The 24,270-nt window shown below is 41.4% G+C and overlaps 1 protein-coding gene across 2 annotated transcripts; it reads left to right on the forward strand.

Moving 5' to 3' along the window:
- Window positions 1-6,190: 6,190 nt before the first annotated feature.
- On the forward strand, window positions 6,191-23,547 carry PPP1R17 (protein phosphatase 1 regulatory subunit 17). Of its 2 annotated transcripts, XM_003788559.1 has the most exons (5): window positions 6,191-6,480; window positions 10,880-10,990; window positions 12,871-13,023; window positions 14,316-14,468; window positions 23,283-23,547. In XM_003788559.1, the coding sequence occupies exons 2-5, from the start codon at window positions 10,909-10,911 to the stop codon at window positions 23,360-23,362; spliced, it is 468 nt and encodes a 155-aa protein (XP_003788607.1). In that variant the 5' UTR covers window positions 6,191-6,480; window positions 10,880-10,908; the 3' UTR covers window positions 23,363-23,547. The 2 variants fall into 2 exon arrangements, with proteins under 2 accessions (XP_003788607.1, XP_012659801.1); XM_012804347.2 differs by lacking the exon at window positions 12,871-13,023 and having other exon boundaries at window positions 6,389-6,480; window positions 23,283-23,485.
- The last annotated feature ends 723 nt before the right edge of the window (window positions 23,548-24,270 follow it).

Consider the following 24,270-nt stretch of genomic DNA (forward strand, 5'->3'; position numbering starts at 1 on the left):
GGAAATTGTAGTGGGAACTTAATAAAAGGTAGTTAGGTCAGGGTGACTGTGGCCCTTTGGGTCAGAATGATGCTCAAGGCCCTGAATTTCCAATGGATAATACAAACTAATATGGGGCTGGACCTAGCAACTGGACAGAGAGGCACCTAAGTGGGAAAGCTTTAGAACTGACTCAGCCACAAGAAATGAATAAAAATCAAGATAGTGTGGTGGGATGAAGGATGAGGTATGCATGGAAAATGGGGACATATTGCAGATCAGATGTCCCTCAAGCATCAGAAAGCCGTATGTCAGGTCCTAACAAGTGAGTGATGCAGCCTCTGAGATAGTCAGACCAGCCAACTGACCTCAGAAAGTAGGGACCAGCCCAAGCCTTTTCACCATGATTCACCCACATTCCTCAGAAAATGCTGTTACTGAGGCCAAATGTCAGAAATAATTCAAAGTTCATTTGAAGTTTGGTGGTTCTTGAACCCAGATGGCACTGTCCCTACAGAGGGATTGGAACTTGTAGTTCTTTTCAACAAGGATAGGTAAGTAGCTACTGCATTTTTTCAACTTTCAGAATTTGGCTGTACTTGGCCGTCTTCTCTACTGTAATTCACACAAAGGACTTTGAGATTATAGTGACATTGTATTTTATTCACCATTGAATCTGTAGTACCTAAAATGCTGAGTCTGCAGTATTCTTCATAGTTCAGTCAGATGGATGAACAGATATGCTGTTATTTCTCAGCCTAATATTTCCCTGCCTTTCCTTCAAAGCCATCAGCCCTTTCTTCGACTGCCCCAATGTATCTTCTTAGAAGCAGGTTCTTCTTGCCTTGTGCTCTCACAGCACTGGGCTCATTCCTTCTAGAGCACTCAGTGCACCTTTTTATGATTTTCCTGCATCTGTCTCCCCTCATTTCCATCAGATTATGAACTCTTTAAAAAATGGGCATTGGCTCTTACTCAGTTAACTCCCTAACAAACAGTAAGGAGCACCAAGAAGTCAACTTTCAGTAAACCGCAGTTGAATAAACTAACCCCCTTTGTGAGAGAAACCCTCCTTCCCAGGCCTTGGGCTCCAAAAATGGGCTACTGTTTTATTTAACTGATGGTAAATGTTGCAGAGCCTGGCAAAGAAGCCCACACATTTGTGTGTTCTGAGGGGACCCACCAAGGAAGCAGAACAACAGTAATCACAACATGTTAAATTTTTAGCAAGATGTCCTCTGAGTCTTTATGAAAGTGAGTCTCCCTGAATGCCATTCACGCTCTACCTTTCAAGGAGCCTTAGATTTGGAATCTGGTCAGTAGTTGGAGTACAGATGCCGGAGCCAGAGGGTCTGGGATACAATCTTGTCTCTGCACTTCTTGGCTTTGTGTGAAATCTCTTCATGCCCCACTTTCTTCATTCATAAAAAGGGATGATAATGAGAGTACCTACCTCATAGGGTTGTTGGGAAGATTAAACAAATAATCAGGTAATAATTTAAGTAATTAGCACAGTGTCCAGCCTATAGTAAGCACTAAGTTAAGGGCTAAACTTTCTTTTTTTTTTTTTGGCCGGGGCCAGGTTGGAACCTACCACCTCTGGCATATGGGGCCAGCGCCCCACTCCTTGAGCCACAGGTGCTGCCCAAGTGCTAAATATTTTTTTATAGACAGTTTAGCCTTTTAAAAATATAAGACAGGAAAAGACCAGGGACTTCTGGTCTGGACAAGACGGCATATATGGCAGAAAATGAGCTTGTGCGTGTGGTAGAAAATGTGTTCAACATCATTAGCCATCCAAGGAATGCAAATTAAGAACTCAGTGAGATGATATTTTATACCTATCAGAATGACCAAAGTAAAATATAGTAATGACCAGTATCTTGAATGTGGGGTTGGGTACATGAACCTACACAGATGATAAAATTATATAGAACTCAATACACAAGTACACACACACACACACACACAAAACTGAGGAGATCAGAAGATAGGTGAATTGCACTGGTGTCAATATTTGAGAAACTGTGATAATGTGCCATATAGTTTTATAAAATGTCACTATGGGGAGAAAATGAGCATGATAAACAAGGCCTCTATCACTTTATTTTACACTATTTTATTTTATTTTAGCAGAATCTTACTCTGTTGCCTAGTCTCACTCATAGTGCCATAGCTCATAGCAACCTCAAACAATCCTTGCCTCAGCCTCCTGAGTAGCTGGGACCACAGGCATCTACCACAACACCTGGCTAGTTTTTTCTGTTTTAGTGGAGATGGGGTCTTGCTCTTGGTCAGGCTGGTCTTGAACTGCTGAGCTCAAGAAATCTACCTGCCTTAGCCTCCCAGAATGCGAAAATTATATGCACAAGCCACTGTGCTTGGCCTTCTCGGTATTATTTCCAACAAACTACATATGTATCTCCACATGTAAGCAAAATCTTGATAAAAATGTCAACTAAGGTAAAAGAGAAAAAGACAACTATTCACTTTACCTCCTATCTTAGTAGGTACTTAAAAGCATTTGACAATATCAGAAAGATTAAAAATGTTTTCTATATTTTTATTGCAATGAAATGACAATAAATGACATCAGATTTTCTTATGGATTAAATAGTGCCCTAACATCAAGATCTGAAATGTCTTCTAAGCTGCTCAGAGTAAAGACATAGGCACTTATTTACCAGAAGGTATTGATCTGAGTGATCCAAGACAATTAACTTTCCTCTCTGGCAGGCCATTGGAGAAAATCAGAGATCCTGCAATATTTCTGGGACAAAATTGGCCTGAAAACATTCAGTGTTCTTTCTCTTTCTCTCTCTCTCTCGATTGAGAAGTTGGCCTCCCATCACTCATAGACACAGAAACTGCCCTAGATTGAGGAAAATCTCTCCAGTGGACACGATATAGATTATTGACAAATAAATTGTCTGGGAATGTTCAACACTATAATCATTTGTATTCATAAAGATGAGATATTAGTGATTAAAATGAAAATATATTCATTCACAGCTAGTACCATTAGACCTCCATCAGGAATGAATGCAGAAGTCAATTCAGCCACACATCAGAGGGCTTTTGGACCTACAAATCATGTCATGGCCACAATGGCTCCTTGTTCTTACACAGGGAGCACTGTAGGCCAAGGGTCTATGACTTCAACACTGCACATATGTGGTTGCTATTTAGAACTCTCCAAGGTATAGATTTACATTACCATCTGCCATCTCAGTTGCTGTTTACATCTGTCTTAGAAGGGGGAGGGGGACGTACTCAATTGCATTATGTGTAGAAATCCCTGGGAAAAATCAACAACAGCCACAAGCTAAACTTGAGAGAAGGAGATATGTCTCTCCAAAGGGGAAATAAGAAATTCACACTCTTTTCTGTTTGAAAATATTCCTTTCAAACTGGAAAGTTAAGGGACAAGAGTTTGTGAAAAGCCACAGGCTGGAATATCCTAACATGGTGAATCTTCTCTGAGAAGTCTCAGGAAAAAAAATCTTGATCATGTACATTTTAAACTTAAAGTCATGATGAATTGGACTTCATAAAAATTAAAAATCTACCTTTTGTGAAAGACTCTAGTAAGAGGTTGAAAAGACAAGGTGAGTTTGCAGTTGTCAAGCCACATTTCTGACACAGGGCTAGTATCTGGAGTATCTAGTACTAGTTTTAAAGAAACTTCATAACTAAACAATGAGAAAAATCAGCCCAGTTAGAAAATGGGCAAAAGGCATGTAGGAACATTTCACCAAAGAAAATATGTGAATAATGAATGAGCACATGAAAATATGTTTAGCACCCTTGGCACCCACAGAATGATGAGCTATGACTACCGTACCTACCTGTGTAAGGGCTTTTAAAAATAGTGGCAACACAAAATACTGGTGAAGACACAGAGAAACGGGATTATTTCTACATTTCTGATGGAAATGGGAAATGATAGAGTCGCTTTGGTAGTGTTGTAAAATTAAGCATGCAATTGTCAGCAATTATACTTCTGGGCATTTATCCCAGAGAAATTAAAAATTGTGTTCACATAAAAGCCTCTACACAATGTTCATAGCATTGGGAATGGCAATGCTCACAGCAATGTTCAAACATTGGGAACAGCCCAGATGTCTTTCAACAGGTGAATGATTAAGCAAACTGTGGTATTTGTGATGGAGTATTACTTGGCAATAAAAAGGAACAAATTCTTTCTTTTCTTTTCTTTCTTTCTTTCTTTTATTACTCAGCAATAAAAAGGAATTTTTTTTTCTTTCTTCTCTTTCTTTTTTTGATTACTCAGCAATAAAAGGGAACAAATTTTTTCTTTCTTCTCTTTCTTCCTTTCTTTTGCCAAAACCTGAGATTAAACCAAGGGAACAAATTCTTGATGCAACAACCTGGATGGATCTCCAGGGAATAATCCTGAGTGAGGAAAAAAGGTCAAACCCAATGCTTACATACTGTATGATTCCATTTTTATAACATTTCTGAAATAGAAAAGTTACAGAAATGAAGAACAGATTTGTGGTTTCCAGGACTCCAAAAAGTGGGTATGAGCTGGGAGAGTAAGAATGGAGGAAGATGTGGGGGGCCAAATGAGGGCAGGAAGGGGACGCCTGGGGGGGACAGGCATGCTCTGAGTAAGGCTGTGTCAATATCCATATACTAATTTTGATACTGTAGGGTAGTTTTACAAGATGTTACCTATGGAAATAATTGTTTAAAGAGTACAGGAAATCTCTCTGTATTATTTCTTACTATTGCATGTGAATCTAAAATTTCTCCAAGAAAAGTGGAATTTTTTAAAAACTTAAGGGTTTAGGAAGAAAGTATATCTTTTCCACCCAAGTTTGGAATGAACATGCCCCTAACTCATTGGCTGACGAGGCTGCTGATAAGAAGAGGAAGCAGGCTGTTTGAACAGAAAGCCTGCCCTGGGCACCGTCCCTGAGCATCCCGGGGCTTCCCTTCCTAGCCAGAACCATCACTGCTCAGCAGCCCCCATCTCTTCCTGGGAGGTCCTAAAATGGAACAGACAAGGATGTCCACTCTCTGCGGATTTGTTACCACAATCTCTGAAGAAATTCTAAGCCTCGGAGTCAGCCTTAGGATGAGTTTACTATGGTTTCAGCTCCGTTATTTGGGTTAGTAGCAAATGGGAAGGAGGCATCAACCTGTTACCTGTAACTAGCAGGTAGCTGAAGCCAGTGAGGGGGCAGCTGGGACCTACACTGTCCGCAACCTCAGGAAAGAAAAGCAACAATATGGGCAGTGCCTACAGATCTTCTGAGAACATGTCTCTTGGGCATCACTGTGTAGTCTCCTGGCGGCTGTCAGGGCCCTCAAGGCCTTCCAGGCTGTGCTGATCTCTACCTGTCCTCCCAAACTGACCATCTGCTCCTAACTCCTGGATCCATGACTGTACGCTGCTGCTGCTCCAACCAGCACACTTAGTTCACAGTGAACTCTCCTCCAGCGAGCTGACCCCAAATGCAGACACTTCCTCTCCCTCTGACAGCATCTTGCTGAAACACTTTGGGCCCAAGTCTTTTATGGAGTGCCCATGTATTCTTAATATTGGAAGATTTGGTTTTGTTTCTTTGAAGGAGGATGTACCCTTTTTTTGGCCTCCATACCCAACCCATACAACCGGGGGCTGCTTCCTTCCACAACGTGCTGTTTCAAATGCTTTACTCCGTGAGAGATACCACAAAGCGGTTAAGAGTGTGTTCTCCGGCATTCGGTTACCCTGTTCAATCCATGGCCTTACTATCTCCTGGCAGTGAGATGTGGCAGATGATTTGGCACCTCTGAGTTCCAGCTTCTTCATCACTGTTGAAATATGAATGTGCAAGTTGCTCGTCTCACAAGGATGGCGTGGCGATTAAAGGAACTGATAAGTGTGAAGTCTCTAGAAGAGTGCCTAGCTCATAGGTAGCCTCATGTTAATGTCAATGACTACTACTGTTACTTGTCATCAGGACAGCACTCTGAGAGGCAGTAATGATGAGTGAAAGTACTCTGAATTAAAAGCAAAAGAGTGGAGGGTGGAAATTAGCTGGTGACCTCTCTCGGGCAAGCCACTTAACCTCTCTTGCCTCAATTTTCATATTTGCAAAATCAGGACCTCCTTCCCCCACCAAGAAAACCCAATCTATGGCACAGGCTTGTTATGGAAATCCAGAGATGTAGCCAGCTCACCTGGATTTCTCCAGCATGCACACTGGAAGCTCAAAGCATGACTTTGTATGTTATATTTTGTAATGTATGATCATTGCAGTGGAGAGCAGTGATGGCGAGGTTAGTCCTCTGTTCTTCTCCATCCCCCTTGCCCTGGTGCCTGTGAAACAGAGCGTCCCCATGGCAACAGCAGCAGCTGGTCCCTAGATAAGAGGAGCTGGAGCCGGCCAGCAGCAGCCACTGCCGCACAGGAGCTGGGCCCAGCATCCGTGAGCAAACGCTCCCTCCCTGTCTCTCGCCTTCTCTTCTCACTGCCTTCACTGACTGGTAAGTGCTTTGCAATTTTACTCCAAAAACTTTTGTGGTGAGAAAGGCAAGTTTCTAATAAGTTGCAATTTCCCTGTAGCTGCTGGAACAGAAAGAAGGCTCTAGCTAGCTAGTGGCATGGGGCTTGTGCTTTATGGAGCAAGGCTAAGTTGGGGCAAGATGGGGAGCAGAGAAAGTCATCACTTTGAAGTCGTTTTTCTAAAGGAGGTGTCCTAATGAATTCTATAAAAGCCCCTGAATCTTCACAAACCAAATTGCAAAGCTTTAGGATGAACGTTTGGTATCTTTGCATATTCACACAGGAGAGAGCGGTTATCTTACGAGGCTGGGGTAAGGACACTTCCCAGAAAACTTCCCCATGCCCTACTTCAAGTCAGAGTCGCTCCTCCAGGAATACTGCCAATTTAGGTCTTCTAAATGAACAAATTTGATTTTAAAATGTGGCACTTTTTGACCTGAATTCAATCTTCAGATTGCAAAGAGACTTAACAAAGGGCATGTATTTTATATAGCCGGAAGGTGATGAAGCAGACTCCACATGGGCTGTAGACATAACTTTCTACCTTTTTATTCCACCAAGTAAATCTAGAATTGATTATTTTGTGGACATTCTTTAAATTACCAGAGGACAAAGCTAAGTCTCAACTCCCTCCTAAAAAATCAGCATTATCATGTTCCCCAGACCTGGAAATGGGTATTCTGGAGTTGGTTTGTACCTAGGACTGTTCTCCTCTCAATATGAGCTTTAAAAAAGGCAAAAAAAAAAAAAAAAAAAAGGATTAGGAGATTATTCTGATGGATCAATTTAGACGTACATATTAAAATCACAGGGGGGACCAAAAGATCAAGGAAGACCCTCTGACTCATCAAAATGTTGGCATGCAGGACCTGGGGGGTGTGTTTTCCACATATTGTGGTGTAAACACTCCCAACAAGCTGGAGAAGAGCCACTGTCATCCCCATTTTACAGACATGAAAACTAAGTTTCCAAGAGGATGCATAACCCTCCCAAGTTCATCCAGCTGGAGAGGGGTACAAGCAGCCAAGCAATTGCTTCACCCCATATTTCCTCACAGCATCCAATGCTTACAGTCGTGAGAAATGTCCTGTGCATGAGTTAACGCACATATTATTCTCACATCCAGCTGAAATACCTACTCAATGTTAAAAGACAAAATGCCCAGACCAGCGTCTGACCACAAATTGAACCCACTGATCTTTTCTCAGTAGCAGAGATAGTATTAATGCCCTCCTGAAATAGGGACTAGGTCTGAGCTAGTGGAGGGTGGCCTCCGTAAAATGAATGCATCCTCAGTTTCCCCAGGCTGCCCTGATGTGCCTGCCCTTCTGCCGTTAGTGGGGTTTCTTCCCTGGAACCCAGTTCCTTGGCCCTTTCCAATCCCTGTGTATTGCGACATCGATTTATATATCTCCCCTCTCAGTTATTCTTGCATTTGTAAGTCTATGTCTCTCTGTGAAAAGAAAAGCATTGTCCCTTCTGAAAAGGAAGATGAGGATTAGTGAGAAGATGCTGGAAATGTTTAAGATATGGGGTTCTAAAAACCTTCCTCAAACCCTGAAATTATTAGTGTATACCCCTTGGTCTCTTTCATGCTACACAGGTACCTATATTCTGTCAAACAACAATGGGAAAAATAATTTAGATCAACAATTCTTTATTCTCTAAATGAGAAATATAAAAAATTCTGAAAACGAAGAAGTTTGTTGTTATTAACTTCAACACAAAACCTGACCTGAAAGAATCTTTCATAGTCGTCTATCTTTATGTCAGTCAGTGTGAATAATAGTCTTGCTGCAGAAAAAACTGTACCTGATTGCTGGCACTCCCTGAGACCCCTCTGGGCGTTTATGTAATAAAAATGTCCTGATTTCCACAGCACACTTGGCCCCAGACATGTCATAAGGGTGGGTGGACTGATACTGACAATCACAGTGGCAGTCCAAGTCCCTGTATGAATGTTAGAACGCACAGCCCACTTTGAACCAAGATGAATGTTAAAGGGGACATTTATATTAAGACAGTTTACAAAACACCCCCACATGTGAAGTATCAGTCAGCGGGCATCTCTAAATGTCCTAGTTTGGGGGTTGAAATTTGAAGACCTAAAGGACCAGCTGCTTAGGTCTGAAAGAAAGAGCTGATGCCTAAAGTTACTACACTACAGGGAGAAGCCCAAAGAGATGAGGCAATCCTCCGAGCAGCATGCTGAGAGTAGCGCCCCATTATGACACCTGCTTAGGGTGGAGACAATCAAAGAGGGGAAGGCACAGGCAGGGTCAGGAAGAGGAAATGGAAAGATCCCATTTTCTTCTTTCAGGAATTAGACCAGATCACATCTGAAAGTGGTTCTCTCTGAAAGAATTTTATCAAAGCTGCAGTAGCTTGTGGGGAGAGAGGGTGAAAATGATTACATTGTGGTTGAGCTCCAAGGACCCTCACTACATCTTTAAGGTTTAGCAACTTCATCAAAGTTTCATGGCTTTTTAGTTAAGGACCTGCGATTCAACCTGAGTCTATATGACTTGAAAGCACAGGTTCAAATTACATAGCCAGCTATTGGGCACAAAGGAGCAGCTAAATGATCCCGGGACTGAGAGAAGCGTATCTTACAAGAGCCAGGGAGAAGGAGAGGGAAGCTATTGCTAGACAGGACTCAGTGTAGAGAGTCAGGGCTCACGTTCAAATGATGATCCTGACTCTGTGTGTGTAACTAATGGTAGGCCATTTTGACCTTTTTGAGCCCCAGTTTCTTTTTCTGGAATTTTGACCAGATCTTCCATGAGGGTGAGTTCCAGTGCAACATCTGAGTGGGCTCGTGACTATGTTCAAAGAGGAGGAAAATTGGTTAAGTGGATGCCTAAGACCACAGTGGAGACTAACTTTGCCTTCAGAGCACAGCACGGAGGCCACTCATCCTGAGTGATGCCCCCCGCCTCTCCACTCCACTCAGGCCAGTGGGGGCTGGCCTAGCCAAGGGAACAGCGTACTTCCGGTGGTCCCAGGGAGTCGGCAATCTCTATACATACACTAAAACAATGGTCTGAATTGATTTCTGCTGAAGTCACTTGGTACAATCAGTCTGCTCAGAGTGACACTAAAAGCCATACCCAAGTGATCAGCTAATGGCTCCATCTGCCATGCAATGATCTCAGCTTATACAGGAGAGACTTTCCTGCCTTTCTGAAGAAAACTGGCTTATTTCTCAGAAGACAACTGAGTTGAACTCATTTGAGGGGGTTGAAATGTTAGCACCATGGGTCTACATGTTCATCTGCATGCCAGCAGTCTAGGAATCTCAAAAGAAGAGGATCAGTGGGGTCGTTTTAACTGTATGCCTTCCTCCCTTACCAGTCTTGCTATGGTCAGATATGAGTAATAAATTATCCAAAAGGAACTCGAGATGCAGAGTCTAGGCAGACACTAAGGAAGATTTTCTATAAATCTCAGCTAATGCATTTCTCATTCAGACCTGACACAGACATGTCCATTCTGGGTTTCCACTCTTCCTCCTGAGCAAGGGCTGTAACTTAATAGCTCTGGAAAGTTCAGTGGATCTGTGGCCCAGGAAAGATGAGAGATGGGGAAAGGGAACAGATTTATTCTCATCTCAAGAATCCCTAGGGGGAAAATAAAGATGGATTCAAGACCTACATGTTCTCTACAACCATCATAATACAGACAGGGAGGCAGTCATATTACTTTACAGTCGTAGGATGTAAGGCTAGAAAATCAGAAGCTCAATTTGGGTTCAAAGGATTCACTTTGTTTTTAAGGGACTTGGCTGTATAACGAAAGTCTGCAGAACCAGATCTGAATCGAGGCTGGGCCACTTAATAGACATGAGACTAAATAAATTAATTAAACTTCCTGAGCCTCAGTTTCCTCACCTGGGAAGTAGACAAAATTCTACTTTGCAGAACAGAGAAAATATAGGCAAAGTTCTGTGACTCTCTGCTAATTTGTATCTAATTGAGAGTTGGCAATTATCCACTCCAAAACCCCCAAAGTGCCTCTGAGAAAAGGCAAACTTGAACATTTAATACACGGCACCTACCAATAAATCTGTGTGTGTGTGTGTGTGTGTGTGTGTGTGTGTGTTTCATTTAATTTTGGCTAGAATCTCAAGGTTAGAGCTTCTAGTAGCTAAACTTAAGAAGCAGACTTGAATTGGGAACATAACAGAAAATGCTCAAAAGTATAGTTATTTAATAAATAAATGAATTAATTAACATAAGGCATACTCTTTCTTATTTTATTTATTTATTTACTGATTTTTTATTGTTGGGGATTCATTGAGGGCACAAGAAACCAGGTTCCACTGATTGCGTTTGTTAGGTAAATTCCCTCTTTATAATTGTGTTTCTTACTCTTTTGTAGTGCTGGAGAAGAAGTGAATCCCCTCCTTGATGATGTCCACTCAGCAAATGCAGCCACTGGAGCTGTCAGAGGACAGGCTGGACAAGCCAGATCTTCGCTGTGGCCATGCAGGTAAGTGCTCTGTTGTGAATGTCAGTAGTGGGAGCCAAAAAGGGGGAGCGTCTGCTATTCAGTTTGCAGGCAAGTCAGAAAGAAGCCTCTTGAAACCTGATAGTCTGTGCCTTCTGGTCACAGCCAGCACCAGATGGGCAGGCAGATAGCCACGGGTCTGTGGGGTCTGCCATGTAAATATTAGCTGAAGCACTGGGGAAAACTTCATTAGAGACAGCGGAAGAGTGAGGGTGACAGAAAGAGAGAGAGAAAGCATTGTCCTCTTTTCGGGTTCTGACAGTCCCAGACAGGGGATTTCTGAGGCAACAAATGAAATGTGGCAGTGTAGCTTGTTTCTGGTATTTCCTGACACACTTGCACCCCATGTGCAGTGCCAATAAAATATTTCAAATATCTCTCTTAGCCTATCAAGATAGAATTTTAAATAGCCTTTTTCTGCTTTATTGTCAATCTGTTTCCTTTCCAGAACTGACTTTTTGCATAACCTTTGCAATGAAAATACCAGAAACATTTCTGCCTCTACCCATTTCTAAAAATGAGACACACTCAGACTTTTGATGGATGGGCCTTTTGCATATTCATAGCCTTTGTCTCTGCCTCGCTTGCTTATGACTCCCCCCTCCTCTCCTCTCTCCCCATTTGCCATCAAGATATTTTATGTTGAGGATTTCTCTAAAAATGGGGAAAAGTGCAATGGGAAAAAAATTCACAATTGAAGCAAATGTCTTGCTCTCTGCACTGTGCGCTGAGGAGCGTCCTCGGGTTGAATGATTGCCCTGTGACAGGTCTCCACCCAGCCTGCCCCTCTGGAGACCCACAGCGTGCAGCACCCACTCTGAGCAACATTCATTCACTCATTAAACAAATGACTATGCTATGTATAATGTTGGGGGGAGGTGACTGTGCTATATAGTAACACATTTGAAAAATTGCTTTTTCAACCAGGCATTATAATACCTAGTCCCAATAGTCAGATCAGCCTGACTCTATTCACCCATTCAACATGCCTTTATGAAAGGGAGAGGCAATTAAGAATAAAATTACAAAAGGAATATAATCCTTAATTTCCAGGGAAGCTTGGTCTGGAACAAGAGATGTATCATTATAGGACAATGAACCAGTGTTACAACAATGACAGAGAAGCCCAAAGGAGAGCAACCTAAACAAAAGGATTGAGGAAAGGTTTTAATGGGTAAGGAGTAATCAGCTGGGGTCATTACATACGGCAACTTCTGACAGACTTGATGTAGAATCCAGGCTCAAACGCTCTGGTGAGTTGATGCAGAAGATTGAGAAAAGTACTGAATAAGAAGACCACAGGCCCTTGAAATAGGGTGGGCAAATAGGAGAGTTTCAAAGCCAGGGGGCAGCAGAGCCCAAGTGGGAATCATTAGAATGACTTGGTTGCCTTCATAGAAATGAAGGCAAGTGAGAAATTTATGAGAATTCTAGGGGAACATACCAAGACCAAGGGAGATTAAGATTCCATCCTGACCTCTGGGGAGTCCAAGGTCAGCAAGCCTTGAGCCAAGGAATCCAGGGGCAGTTAGCACACAGAGAGAACCTATTCTCCCATCAGAAATTTAACTCAAAACCCACTCTGTGGCTTGACAATATTCTTAAATTCTTCTTTGTCTTGATGATTCATTCATTTGAGTTTTCTTAGAGTTTTACAGAATTCTAGTTTTTCATTGGATTATACCAATTCATGGGAGACTACTTAAGTCCTCTGGGGAAAAGGTCAAAATGAATAAACACTTTTCTTTTTCAGACCAAATGCCCTCTGCCCCAATTATCAGGTATAATCGGAAACCAGTCAGTTTGTGCCTGGACCTTTACTCACACTATATTCTTTTATCTTTGTATCCCATCAAAATCAGATGATCTTTCAGACCAGTTCATTAAGGACTGTGATCTCAAAAAGAAGCCAAGAAAGGGGAAAAATGTACAGGCCACCCTGAATGTTGAGTCAGACCAAAAAAAACCAAGAAGAAAAGATACACCAGCACTGCACATCCCCCCCTTCATACCAGGTAATGGACGGCAAAGTTGGGTTGCACAGCAGTAGAGGGGAGTCACTTGCCACCAGGCCACAACAGTCTTACAAATCTTCGCTTAAATACGTGGGTATATTTTAACAAATGAGTACATCCATTACAATATGACAAGCTGCTGTAACAGATCACTTTTAAAATTTTAGTGGCTTTATTTTCTATTCAGCAATAGTGGAAGTCAAGGTTGTGGGGAAGGCAAGTTCTACTCCAAACTCTCATTTCATTCAGGGACCCAGGCTAAGGTTTTGATATCTTCAATATATGGTGAGCAAAGTCTCCAGGAGCTTCCCAAATCATCCAGAGTATCACCTTGGAGAGGGGGTGAGGGCAGATGAGGGAGGATTCTGGGTGAGCCAGGGCTCTGCCAGTCACAGCCCCCACCTAACTGCAAGGAAGGTCAGGAAATTTGCCCAAATCTATGCCCAGGAGAAATGCAAAACAGTCTGGTGAACAGCAAGCGAGTCTCTATAACACCCCTAGATGAGACATGTGACATTCCCCTTTTCTCCAAAGTTTCATTTTCTTTTCTCCTTCCCCCTTGGTCATTTATTTGATATCATCTCTGTTCACAACACATGTGGGCAATGCAAAACAAATGAAACACGGATCTTGCTGGGCAAGAACTTTCAGTTTTCAAAAAAATAATAGTACATAAATAGCTGAAACATGCCGTGAGAACTGGTGCCACAATGAGGCCCTTGAAAAGGATATTGGGAGCTCGCTCTGGGAAGAGAACTGCAGAATATTTTATATAGGAGATTGTTTTCTAAATGATGGAGAAAATTTTCACCTATGGAATAGAAGTGAGAAGGCAGCAGTTGGACATAGAATGACAATTGAGGTATCAGGGCATGTGTACGTGTCGCATGTAAGCTTGCAGAACAGCAAGATGTGCCCTCCGGCTGAAGAGCATGGCCTTTGGAGGCAGAACCTGGGCTGTATTTTTGTCTGACACTTGTGAGTTATAATAATTGGGTTATTATAATAATAACAGATCTTTGCCTCACTTTCTTCAGATAGCTGTAACTTTAAATTCCTCAGGGTTTTGTGAGGCTAAAATAACGACGGGCATCCTTTATATCAAGGATATTCCTAGCATAGCCTAAATCAATAATAACTCTTCTTATAAAGAAATTTTCTTTGTTAAACTAAGTTGGAAGAGCTACATGAACTAGCTTCACTGGGTGTGTAACTGGGCACAGTCCTAATATGCTCACATTTGTATGTGTGTATTTGACCCTGTTTCTCTCTGTGTTCCCTTAACTGTGCAGGTGTGCTTTCAGAACATCTAATTAAAAGATACGATGTTCAAGAGAGACATCCAAAGGGCAAAATGAGCCCAGCACTTCATAACACTGACCTGGAACAGAAAAAGCCAAGGAGAAAAGACACACCTGCCCTGCACATGTCCCCCTTTGCAGCAGGTAAAAGAGCTGGTGTAAGGCATTTGCAGGGGACAAGGGGACAGGTCACAGCCTTACCATCTGGAGGTGCCAGTGGCATGGCCTCTGTCCTGGCCCAGCAAGCTGTGCTGTGTTCAAGTGCTCTGGGGAGGAGTCAGGCATTCACTGCTGCTTTTCAGGTTTATCTTCACTGGCAGCTCCCCAGGGGCTGAGGTGGAGAGGGGGCGGGTCACAGCATTACTCATGCTTCAGCAGAGCTGGTCAGAATCACTGAACCCACAGAATAGAAATGTCAGTAGGTCCTTGAGAAGAGCTGAAATGCCCTCCTCCCTGGTCCCCTGTGGATCATGCATCCTAAGGCTGATGGCTGATTCTCCCAAGATACCGGAACTAATTGGCTAAATCCTCAAAAGGAGAGAGAGAGAGATTGACAGAGAGAAAGAGAGAGAATAGGGGCGGTGCCTGTGGCTCAAAGGAGTAAGGCGCCGGCCCCATATGCAGGAGGTGGTGGGTTCAAACCCAGCCCTGACCAAAAAATGCAAAAAAAAAAAAAAAAAAAAAAAGAGAGAGAGAGAGAGAGAATAATAGCTATCTTAATATGTATGAAATCCAACCAGAAATTCTTACCAATCTATGTGCACAACCCCAGGCTATAAGGAAGCTACTCTGTGAGAGACAATCCTTGTTCTGTTGACAGAATTTTATACGCAAGTTGGGGAATAAGACATGAGCATTCATGGCTAGAGTGTGAGATGCGTGTGGTAGGTTTTACATAAGTAATTGTGGCAGAGGAATCACAGAGGGGATAATGTGCTAATAATTACTGACATCCTACTAAGCATTAGGTACTGAGTTTGGCACATCTCACAGATTTTTTAAAAATTAACATAATAAAGTAGCTATTACCTCCTTTCACAGATGAAGAAACTGAGGGAGAAATAATTTGGTGACTTTAAAGTCTTATGTGGATGAAATTGAGGAATAGATGGCTGACTGGCAGATTGGTTGGATCAATGATGAGATGATTAGGTATAGAAATGAATAGATCAAATTCCATACAGGATCAAACACTCTTATTGTTATGTGGAGGAGCCAGGACTCAAACCCAGGTATCTGACTTTAATGCGGTTTTGCATATTTGCTATTGGATAAGAGCTCCGGAGATCTCAGGAGAACTGACATAAGAACTGGAAAACACAACTTGTTAATTCCAACTCTTTCTCCATGGAAAGAAGGAATTGTTATACGGTGATATTTCTATAGTAGAAGTTCACAGTGCTAATGTAATACAGGCATAACTTGTTTTATTGAGCTTGGTCTTGTTATGCTTCACAAATACTTGTTTTTTAATGAAAGGTTTGTGGCACTCCTATTTTGAGCACCACTTTTCTAACCACATGGGCTCACTACAGGTCTCTGCGTCACATTTTTGTAATCCTCACGCTATTCCAAACTTTATTATCACCATTATTATTGTTACATTTGTTATGATGATTTGTGATCAGTGGCTCTTTGATAGTTCTGTTCTAATTACCTTGGGGTGTCACAAAATGCACCCATATAAGATACAGAACTTCATTAATAAATGCTGCATGTGTTCTGACTGCTCCACTGACCAACCATTCCCCCATCTCTCTTCCTCTCCTTGGGCCTCCCTGGAAATCAAAACCTAGAAATGATTAGGTTTAGTGAGGGAGGCAAGTAAAAAGCTGGGTTAGGCTGAAAGGTAGCCTCTTACACAAACAGCCAACTTGTAAATGCAAAAGAAAGGAAGGGCTGTTCTGTAAGGAAATTAAAAGGGCTACTCCAGTAAACACATAAATAAGAAAGTTAAGCAGCTTTATTGCTGATATGGAGAAAGTTTGAGTGGTCGAGATAGAAAATCAAACCAACCACAACTTTCCTTTAAGCCAAAGCTTGATCCAGAGCAAGGTTCAAACTCTCTTTAATTTGATGAAATCCAAGAAAGGTGATGAAAGTGGTAAAGAAAAGTTTGAAGCTAGCAGAGGTTAATTCATGAAGTTTAAGGAAAAAGGCTATCTCCGGTTCAAGATGAAGGAGAAAGTGCTCATATAAAAACCACAGAAAGTTATCTGGAAGATCTATCCACGATCACTGATGAATGATCTACACAACAGATCTAAACACCATTTCTTGCTACACTAAACCACAGATTTTATTTTTATTGTTGAGGAATCGTTGAGGGGACAGTGAGCCAGGTTATACTGCTTGTGTTTGCTGGATGACGTCCCTCTATTAATAGTGTCCCATCCCCAAGAGGTGTGTCACATACCATGGCTCTACACTCCCCTCCTTCCTTCCCTCTTTCCTTTCCCTCCATTCCTCCTCCCCCCACCATGTACTAGCATCAATTGTTCTCATATCAGAATTGAGTACATTGGACTCTTGCTTCTTTATTCTTGTGATGCTTTACTAAGAATGTATTTCAGCTCCATCCAAATTAATACAAGAGATGTAAAGTCACTATTCTTTTTAGTGGCTGAATAGTATTTCATGGTATACATATACCACAGCTTGTTAACCCATTTCTGGATTGGTGGACATTTAAGTTGTTTCCACAATTTGGCAATTGTAAATCGAGCTGCAATAAACAGCCTAGTGCAAATGTCCTTATAATAAAATGATTTTTTTTCTTCTGGGTAGATGCCCAGTAATGGGATTGCAGAAAAACAGCTTTTTACTGGAAGAAGAAAAAAAAATCTTCTAGGCTTCTAGGGCTTTTCTTTCTAAGTGGGAGAAGCCAATGCTTGGCTTCAAAGCTTCAAAGGACCAGCTGACTTTCTTGTTAGGGATTTAACCAGTTAGCTGGTGACTTTAAGTTGAAGCCAGTGCTCATTTACTCTAAGAATGATGCTAGGTCTATTCTGCCTATGCTCTGAAAATAGAAACAAGAAAGCCTAATAGTACATGTTTACAATCAGATTACTGAATATTTTAAGTTAACTTTTGAGACCTACTGCTTAAAAAAATTCCTTTCAATATATTACTGGTCATGATGATGTGTTTAATCACCAAAGAGTTCTGATAGAGGTGTACAAGGAGATTAATGTTATTTTATGCCTGCTAGCCCAATGTCCATTCTACAACCCAGAGATCAATGACTAATTTCAGTTTTTTAGTCTTATGATTAAATAAATACATTCTGTGAGGCTACCACTTGCATAAATAGTGAGTCCTCTGATAGGCAAAGTCAACTGAAAACCTTCTGGAAAGGATTCACCATTCTGGATACCATTAAGAACATCTGTGATCCATGGAAGGAAATCAGAATACCAAGAGTCACAAGAGTTTGGAAGAAATTGATTTCAAAGCTAACTGATAACTTTGAAGAGATCAAGACTCCAGTGGAGGAAGTCACTACAGGTGTGGTGAGAGCCACAAATAGAAGGGAAACATAAAGATGTCACTGAATTGCTGCAATCTCATGTTAAAACTCGAACCAATGAGGAGTTGTTTCTTATGGATGAGTAAAGAGTTTCCTTGAAATGGAATCTGCTCCTGGTGAAGCTGCTATGAACATTATTGAAAGGACAATAAGTAATTTGGAATATTACATTAACTTAGTGGATAAGTCAGTGGCAGCATTAAAGAGAACTGACTCGAATTTTCCAACAAAGAAGTTATACTGTGGGTAAAATGCTACCAGACAGCCTCACATGCGACAGAAAAATATTTTATAAAAGGAAGAGTGGATCAATGTAGCAAACTTTAGTGTTGTCTTACTTTAAGAAATTGTCCACCTTCATCAATTACTATACTTGTCAGTCAGCAGCCACCAACTTTGAAGTAAGACCCTTCATCAGCAAAACGATTATGACTTGCTGAAGCCTCACATGTTTGTCAGCATTTTCTATCAATGATGTATTTTAATTGCTTTTTAAGATATAATTCTATTACACACTTAGTAGACTACAGAATAGTATAAATAGAACTTTTACATTCACTGGGACACCAAAATATCCATGTGATTCTCTTTATTGTGATACTTGCATTATCGCGCTGGCCTGGAACCAAGGCTGCAATGTCTCTGAGACATGCCTGTGGTAAAATCTTGGAAAAATCCTGCACTAAGGGAATCACTTTGATTTCATATAACCTAGGTCTTCTACACTTGCCATAGATACTTTTTTCTGCTGCCTATTAGTCTCATCATTTAAAGGCTATGCAACAGTATGGGAAATTCTGTGTTAGAATTATACCATAAAACGCAAATCCATTTTTCGCCCTTTATTTTTTGCTTCTATCAAAGAGTAGTTGTTGCTAAGTGAAATGAGAAGGATAGACAAGAGCACATATTTTCTGGCTTGCCAGGCATAGAGTGTGAGGAGACAGTTTCTGCAGAAATGGTCCAAGGACCGCATCAGAAGATCTGATCCTACCTCCAGTGCACTTCTTATAGGTTACCTGTATTCCTACCTAAGCTGGTCCCCTACCTGATCACATATACCCATCCAAGCTCTGCCTCTGTCCCAGGTCCAGTTACCTTTCAATACTCAGCCTACTCAAACCCTCTGCTAACACAATCCTCTAAATCAAAAAGGATTCTTTTCTATTCTGAATTATTGCTGTTATAGTCATGGGCATGCAATCACCTCAGACTTGGTCATCTATCTCTTTTAGCATTGTCTTTATTGTTCTTATTATTGTTACTGTAGCTACTGTTTCAATTCACTTATCCCAATACCTTCCTTAGTGAATTCATCATCTTGGACTGGGTTGTGATAGCCTTGTGTTTCCGGTATTGACCTTGAAGTCTAGTCCAATCATTTCTATTTAGCAATACCAACTATACATATACTAATTTGATATTCAATTTGGCAATCACAGTTTTGAAGTACCTGATGGAGACTAGTTATTTTCTGCCCATTCTTGTATCTGTTTTCATTGAAAACTTTTAAAGAAAGTCTTGGTGGAGGAACACAAGTATTTATTGGGAAGGAGTCATCCTAGTATACAGAATTGAATATGTGTCTTAGAATCGAAAAGGTCTGGGTTTTGTCTCTGGTTCTGCTCCACACTGGGTTTATATCCCCGGGCAATTAACATAAACTATAAGAGCCACCTTCATTTTATCCACCCCTGAAAGGTAGAACATAAAATCGATCCTCTGTGGTTGTTAATACAGTTAATTAAAGTACATAAGGCACTTACCAGACTTCCTAGCATAAAAATAAAAGCGTTCAGTAAATGTTAATTCCTCTTCATTCTCTGTTCAATCAGATATTCTTTGAGATGACCCATTTGTGAAGGTGGAAATTCTCTAAGCCACAGAATTTCACCACTCCATGTAAATCTGCTGACTCAAAGAACCTTCTAATGTATTGAGTTCTGTTTACCTAGCAATGGATGCTGCCTATATCTCAATATCTACCTCTCAAGAGAGTAGCTTCCCTATTGAATCAAAAACATTTATTAAACAATGAAGAATAATAGTTGGGGGTAGGGTTAGGGGGCTGTATGTCCATTGACTTTACCTACCATGGAATTAGTTAAATAGAAAATCTCCATGTTATAAGTGTGTGCAATTATAGATATTGTCATGTGATTCTAGTTTTTATTAGCATATTAGCTGGAGAACTTTCTAATTGAAGACCCTTTTAGTATTCAAAGATTTGGCAGTAATCAAAATACCAGTTGAGCTGATAAGGATAGTGCCTCCAGCAGATGTTCAGAAAGACTCATATTGGTTCTAATAGGGTGCTGAGAGAGACTCACAGACGATTGCACTCTGGAGACATCTCCTCTCATTAGCCCTTGGCAAATGAGAACTGGACAAGGCTTCACTCTCTCCTCTGAATCTCTTCCTAACTACCTTCTTTCTTAGAGTAAATGAGCTTATTTGACAGGTTCCAACTGCCAAAACAGCCCCTAAAAAGGGCATCATCTCAGGCTTTCCTGCCAGCCACAGGCTTGCTCCCCACTTGGCCCATAGTTGCCAGCCCCCACCCCTTGACGACTGCATGGCAGGGAGCATTGGTTATGGTTGCTTAGATCTGGGTAGCCAAGGCCTGCTTAAGAGAGAAAAATGTCTTCCGTTGAGATCTGTGGCAAAAGGAACCAGGCAAAGTGAAGAATCGTAAGGCTAGAAACACTGGAGAGAGGCCTCCTAGAAAATTGGTCCATGATCTATGAACATTTGTGCAGGTTGGAACATGAAAGATTGAAATACTGTACTTGTGCAAAAGAAAGGCACCAATATGTCCACTGAAAGTGATACCTCTTGTTTTGCTAGGAATAAAGAATTGTCTCTGGTGTGGTTTTCAGAAGAGGTGGTGTCTTAGCTCTCTGCTCCCTCAGATCAGAGGCATACATCTGTCACATGGATGAACAGCTTTAGAGGGGCCCAGAGTAGGATCACGCTCTAAACAGCTTTCTGGGAGATTGATTGGCCCTTAGAGACCTTGGCCTTAAAATACATCAAGCACTTATAAACAACTAAGTCTCCTAAACTCTTCCGTATAGAGATAAGGAGAAGAGAAGAAACTGCCATTTGCTAAATCCCTACTGCATTCAAAGTCTTGTGCCAGATGTTAGAGCACCCTCTGAAAACCTCACGGTTCAGTAGGAGTGATGGATAGATTGTTCAGTGGTTTCAACAGTTTCTACAATGTGAAAAGTGCTTTAACAAAAGTTCATGTAAGTTGTGGCAGGAGCATAAAGGAATGTGAGCCTAAGTCTATCTTGGGGCATCATACCCTGTGGGGTATACAAGTCATTTCTTCTCCAATTTTCATCTGAATAAGCTGAAGCTCAGATAGCTTAAGAGATTTGCCCAAGGCTGAGTGGTCACCAAAGGCAAAGCTGTCTGGGTCTCCATTTCTTCAGTGACGTGCCTGGGCTTCCCATGGGAAAGCGTGAGGATCAGGAAGGGGTTAAACCAGATCAACACTTCTCAAACCTGGGTCACCTTCAAATCACCAAAGCATCAGGAGCAAGAATGCAGTGATGACATGTATGTGCTCTGGATTTAAGGTTCATCCCGAGCAACCATATCAGTGAGATCAATATTTTCATGAGCTACTCATATTCCTTATTATAAAACATTATATGATAATATTAATGGTTAATTATATTAATATAGAATGATAGTTCACTTTCCACTTGAAATGATCTGCTATGCCCTGTGGAAAGCCCAGCTAACTTTGGGAAGGGCTGGCCTTGACAATTTAATAGGATCCTGCTCTATCTGCAATCCCGACTTTGAGGGAATGTGTGGAGAACAGTCTCATATGAGTAGGTTTCAAGGATAATCCAAAGTGATCAAGACTTGGGAATTTAAAGGCTCTTTCCATTTTGAATCAACCCAAATTTGGCTTAACATGAAGAGCTGTGAGAAAGGAAAGATGGGAAGTTTGGGGTCTTGGCATAGCCAACCCCATGTTCTCCTACCCTGCTAGCCTTAATTCCAAATAAAAGTGCAAACCACCATGCCGCAGGTATAAGATAAAATACCTCCCAGTGTGTTTCATGAGTGATTTATGCAAAAGCTTCAGTTTTAACCAATCTCTTGAAATTGTTTTTCTCCTCCAATAAATATGAGCTAATTGGTAAAGAACCCATGTGAACAAACCAGGAACTAAATCAAATGAATAGTCATTAAGATCAGCATGTAGTTCTCATTAATTTGCTGCTATTGAATGGAGTCCAGTGTCACGACAAATCCTCTTGTGGTGCACAGCTTCCTTCTCTCAAGTTTAGATCTATCTGAAATGCTTCCTAGACTGACAGGTCTCTAACTGGGAGAAGAGGGAGAGTGGGGAAACCCACATTGGCTGGAGCAGGGAGACAGAAACCACAGAGGACTGGCTGTGAACCACAGTTTCCTTTGCCCTTTTATTAAAATGACTCTACTTAACACTTCACAGTATGAGCAGAGCCACCCAGATCTCCTTGGCTGGCCTTTTCTGAGCCGATGGGTTCAGAAAACTGCTCTCAGAATTTTGAATTTCACAGATCAGTAAACTTTTAAAAACATATATTGTGGAGCCCAACATAGGAAAAGCAACTTTTTACTTTGCCTAATAAGGATGCTTTAGAAAACCATTTAACATCTCTAAATTTTCATTTAAAAAGGGTATCCCCAAAAGAAGGAAAAGAATCATCTCAAAATAAAGAATAGCTTTTAAAATTCTAGCCATACATCTCTATAAGAAACTGACTACACTTCTCTTTATTTCCTCATTTCTCTCTGAACTGCATGAACTTTATCATCTATTGGAATAGTACTGACCTTTGCAAATAGCACGTCCAGACCTTCAGCTCATTATTCCCCCCCCCGAGATGTTAGTAAAATGCTTTCAAATTCAACTTCATGAAGCTTACCAGTTCTTTACAAAAGGAAAATAAAGGAAAACCCAACATTTAGTTGCTCTGCTAAGCATTATTGCATACATCTTATTTAATTGTCACAACAACCCTTTAAGATAATTATTAGCATCTTCACTTTATAGATGAGAAAATGTAAGTGTGAATGTGCTGGCTGGCCCAGCACAGACCCCATGAGTGTCAGAAGCCTAAGTCCAAAGCAGTCGGATGCTTCCCTTCCCACTGTGCCACACTCTTAGGAGCAGAACTTAGAGAAGAGGGGGAAGGTTGCTCTGACCCAGGTTGTACATCCTCCTGGGACCCCTCTGGGAATGCCAAATAAGACCATCCAGCTCCTTCACTCTCGACGGGCACCTGCAGCTGTCAGCTTGCAGGCACTAAGGGGCTTCAGGGTTGCCATGCTGTTTGTTGTGTACTGTGTCTATGCAGCAAGCTTGTCTAGTATTTAAAGTAAGGCATTTAATTGCAGCTCTGTGCTTTGCTTTGCAGGTGTGACACTGCTCAGGGACGAGAGACCCAAAGTGATCACGGAAGATGATGAAAAGGATGGTGATAAGATAGCTATTTAAAGATAGTTCCCTTGCGACCACTTGTAAATAGGTTAGATCAATTCCCTATGGTGACCTAGAGAAAAAAAAATAGACTTGTTTCTGCTCTCATTTTTGTCATAGTGTGAATTCAAGATCCAGACATTTTTCCCCCAGGAGACATGCTACATCAGATTGCCAGTTACTTCTTTGTCTCTCTCTTCTTTGCGGCTGGTTTCTATCCTCACATTTTGTATACTCATTTTCCAATGCAATGGAGAAGAAAAAGATTATCTTAGATTAGGGAGTGCCAGGGAAAGCTGTGGTGTTCAGTTTCTTCATTTTGGGGTCAATTCATGGAGCAAAGACCATGAATAACATTGAGATAGTTTACTTGGTTTATGCAGCTGGGTAGAGTTTGACTTAGTTTCATCCAAACACCACTCCCAGGAGGAGCTCCCTGTCATCAGTTGGGGGGGTGAGAATGTTTGGGTTCTAGTTCTCTGACTGCTTTAGAGAACATGGTTTTTATTTCTCCTGTTCTATCTTAAGGGGTCAACTGTCTCTGAGGGCATTTCTAAGATCCTTGTAACAGGCACTCTAAAAGGTGAATTTATGAGCAGGGAGAGTCATCTCAGCCCATTATGTGTTGGTTGAAAACACAAGAGCCAGAGACTGCTGGTCTGTCTGGAAACTGTAGCAATATATTCTCATATTTAGCTTTTGCTTTTGAAAACAAGTTCTTAACCATGCTGTCCTGACATTTGTGATCTGTGTCACAAGTAAGCCCTTACTGATGATAAGTGAAATACCAATGTTTATGATGAATTTACTTTTTTAAAAATTAAGGTCAATTGGGGCAGCACCTGTGGCTCAGTGGTTAGGGTACCGGCCCCATATACTGAGGGTGGCAGGTTCAAATCCGGCCCCGGCCAAACTGCAACAAAAAA

This window comes from Otolemur garnettii, unplaced genomic scaffold (assembly GCF_000181295.1).
Source record: "Otolemur garnettii isolate 467f Iridium unplaced genomic scaffold, OtoGar3 scaffold00028, whole genome shotgun sequence".
NCBI classification, from domain to species: Eukaryota; Metazoa; Chordata; class Mammalia; order Primates; family Galagidae; genus Otolemur; species Otolemur garnettii.